Source organism: Eptatretus burgeri, chromosome 9, assembly GCF_056783735.1.
Source record: "Eptatretus burgeri isolate ZD-2024b chromosome 9, Ebu_testis_v1, whole genome shotgun sequence".
Lineage (NCBI taxonomy): Eukaryota > Metazoa > Chordata > Myxini > Myxiniformes > Myxinidae > Eptatretus > Eptatretus burgeri.
In genome coordinates, this window is record NC_140969.1 from 24,859,452 (window position 1) to 24,861,951 (window position 2,500).

General features: G+C 38.6%; 1 protein-coding gene across 5 annotated transcripts in view; it reads left to right on the forward strand.

Moving 5' to 3' along the window:
- LOC147019736 (reticulon-1-like) overlaps positions 1–2,500 on the forward strand; it is a 127,427-nt gene that overhangs the window by 6,325 nt on the left and 118,602 nt on the right. The window contains exons 1-3 of one of the 5 annotated variants that reach the window (XM_085894398.1): positions 666–1,152; positions 1,931–1,987; positions 2,292–2,500. The exon at positions 2,292–2,500 is cut by the window's right edge and continues 220 nt beyond it. In XM_085894398.1, the coding sequence (XP_085750524.1) occupies positions 1,056–1,152; positions 1,931–1,987; positions 2,292–2,500 (363 nt within the window). In that variant the 5' untranslated portion in view covers positions 666–1,055. Of the gene's footprint in view, positions 1–665; positions 1,153–1,930; positions 1,988–2,042; positions 2,181–2,291 lie in introns of those variants that run through there. The other 4 variants (XM_085894395.1, XM_085894396.1, XM_085894397.1 and 1 more) reach the window with 4 other exon arrangements.

Sequence of the window (2,500 nt, forward strand, 5' to 3'; positions counted from 1 at the left end):
GATGCGCCATTTAGTTATCAATGACAGGAAAATTGCGAATTTTGACATGAAAAATTATCTTCGCCGAGGGGTTTGTCGAATCTGGCTGGGGTTTCCGTATTTGGTTAGCCCAATGGCACCTGCATAGCCCCACCTTGCTCGATTTTTCATTTTCGTCCCAAGGTCAAGGTCACAAGGTCACGAACTTAGAAAATTTCGAAATTTGACATGAAAATCATACGACCGCCCAAACTTTGAGAGCCAGGATGACAATATTTTTTACGCATAATTTTGAGGTCATTCCCCACCTAAAGTCTTGAAACCATTTTGTTCTATCTCGAACACCTTGCCCGTGGTGCCCCCTTCAAGTTTGTTTTTACGCTGATTTCATCAAAGTATGGATAATTCGAGGAGTGCGAAATGCCATATAGCCTATATGACGTTATATTGTTCCTGGAATGTTCCAGAGGAAGTTTTGCACCAAAGGTCATAATCCTTGAGCTTTGACCTTTAAAGTTCACAAAGGTCAAATTTTCAAAGTTGTGGGAATCGAACCGGATTTTCGACCTTCTTTGACGAACTAACTCCAATAAGCTATAGCACGTATCCTGTTTCCTTATTTTAATGTCCACAACATTGTTTTGTGACCTTTAAAGGTTATGCAAAGGTCAAATTTTGAAAGTTGTTGAACGAAACCGGGTTTTCGGCATTTTGCAGCTAATAACCTGTCACTCGTACCACATCATGTTGATCATTTTTATAACTTGGTCAAACATTATCACATTGTCTCATCCTTGACTTCTGAAACAATCTACATCGTCAAATACCTCTCGTGAACCATCGTCGTCTTCAGACTTGCAGGTACTTACCTTCTTCTTCAAAACCACAAATACAATTTTGATGAAACTCGACCACAACCTTCATCACCCATGATATTCTTGTGGAAAATCTCAGGGGCATAGAAAAGGCCCATTTATCTGGTATGTATCACACAAAAGAAAATAAGGGACATTCCATGGCTTATGGAATATGCTAGACAATAGAAAATAAGGCACATTCAAAAAAATCTCGTGTGCATGTTGTACTACCCTTGTTTTCTTAGGAGGAACCATGTAATGCTCCAGAAAGGTTCATACGAAGGAGTGCCCTACATGTATAGTCTAAAGCCCGTTTGTACGTAAAGTTTTTTGTGTACCTTGAAAACGAAAATACGTAAGATAATGAGCATGTGTGTGATTAATTTGTTTAAAAATTGATGCTCCTTCATATTGAAATACCCTCTCCATGTACAGCAAGCAATTTTCTCCCAAAATTGCTTGTTGTACATGTTTGGAGATTTTCTCCCAAAATTGCTTCCTGTACATGTATTTTGAGATTTTCTCCCAAAATTGCTTCCTGTACATGCATTTGGAGATTTTCTTCCAAAATTGCTTGCTGTGCATGTATTTGGAGATTTTCTCCCAAAATTGCTTGCTCTACATTTATTTGGAGATTTTCTCCCAAAATTTCTTGCTGCACATGTATTGGGAGATTTTATCCCAAAATTGCTTCCTATACATGTATTTGGAGATTTTATCCCAAAATTGCTTCCTATACATGTATTTGGAGATTTTCTTCCAAAATTGCTTGTACATATATTTGGAGATTTTCTCCCAAAATTGGTTGCTGTACATGTATTTGGAGATTTCTTCCAAAATTGCTTGTTGTACATGTATTTGAAGATTTTCTCCCAAAATTGCTTCCTGTATATGTATTTGGATATTCTCTCCCAAAATTGCTTGCTGGGCATGTATTTGGAGATTTTCTCCTAAAATTGCTTGCTGTACATGTATTTGGAGATGCATAAAATACTCTCTATAAAGATACTCTCTCTCTCTCCCTCTTTCCTTCCTCCCTTTCCCTTACTTCCCTTGCTTCAATAATCATTCCACTCTCTCAATATTCACCTCAGATGAGCCCATAACTCCATCAGGAACTCCTCCTGACTCTGTGGCTCCTGGATCAGAAGGTATATTTATTTATCCTGGATTTGTTTTTTGTCTCATGCAGCTTTCGCCAACCCAACAAAGGTACAACTTTCATAATGTGTTGCATTTGAAATGAATCGTCAAGCTGTAGTGGAGCTCTACCATCAACAATCATGACACAGCAGCATTGAAGTGTTGTAATTGTTGCAATCAATCTTCATCTGTTCATCCATGGTAAATGGTCACATTTGGATATGGTTATAGCCAATGAGTTTTAAAAAAAATCGATCAATTATATATCATCACTCGATTTTTCTTACTCTGTGTGTTTTGTTATTTTGCCAGCCATGGAAGATCTGGATTCTACACTCCTCAACATTAACACCACTGTTGGAGCTCTCTCCCTTCCTCAAGCCTCTGCTCATTCTCTCCTCAAGCACTCTGATGAGCTTCACATTTCCCCTCAAGCGAATTCTTTCTCTCGTGGATTTAGCTATGACTCTGGGGTTGAGTCACCAAATTCTGAGGTTGAGGCAGGACCAGCCACCAATGAG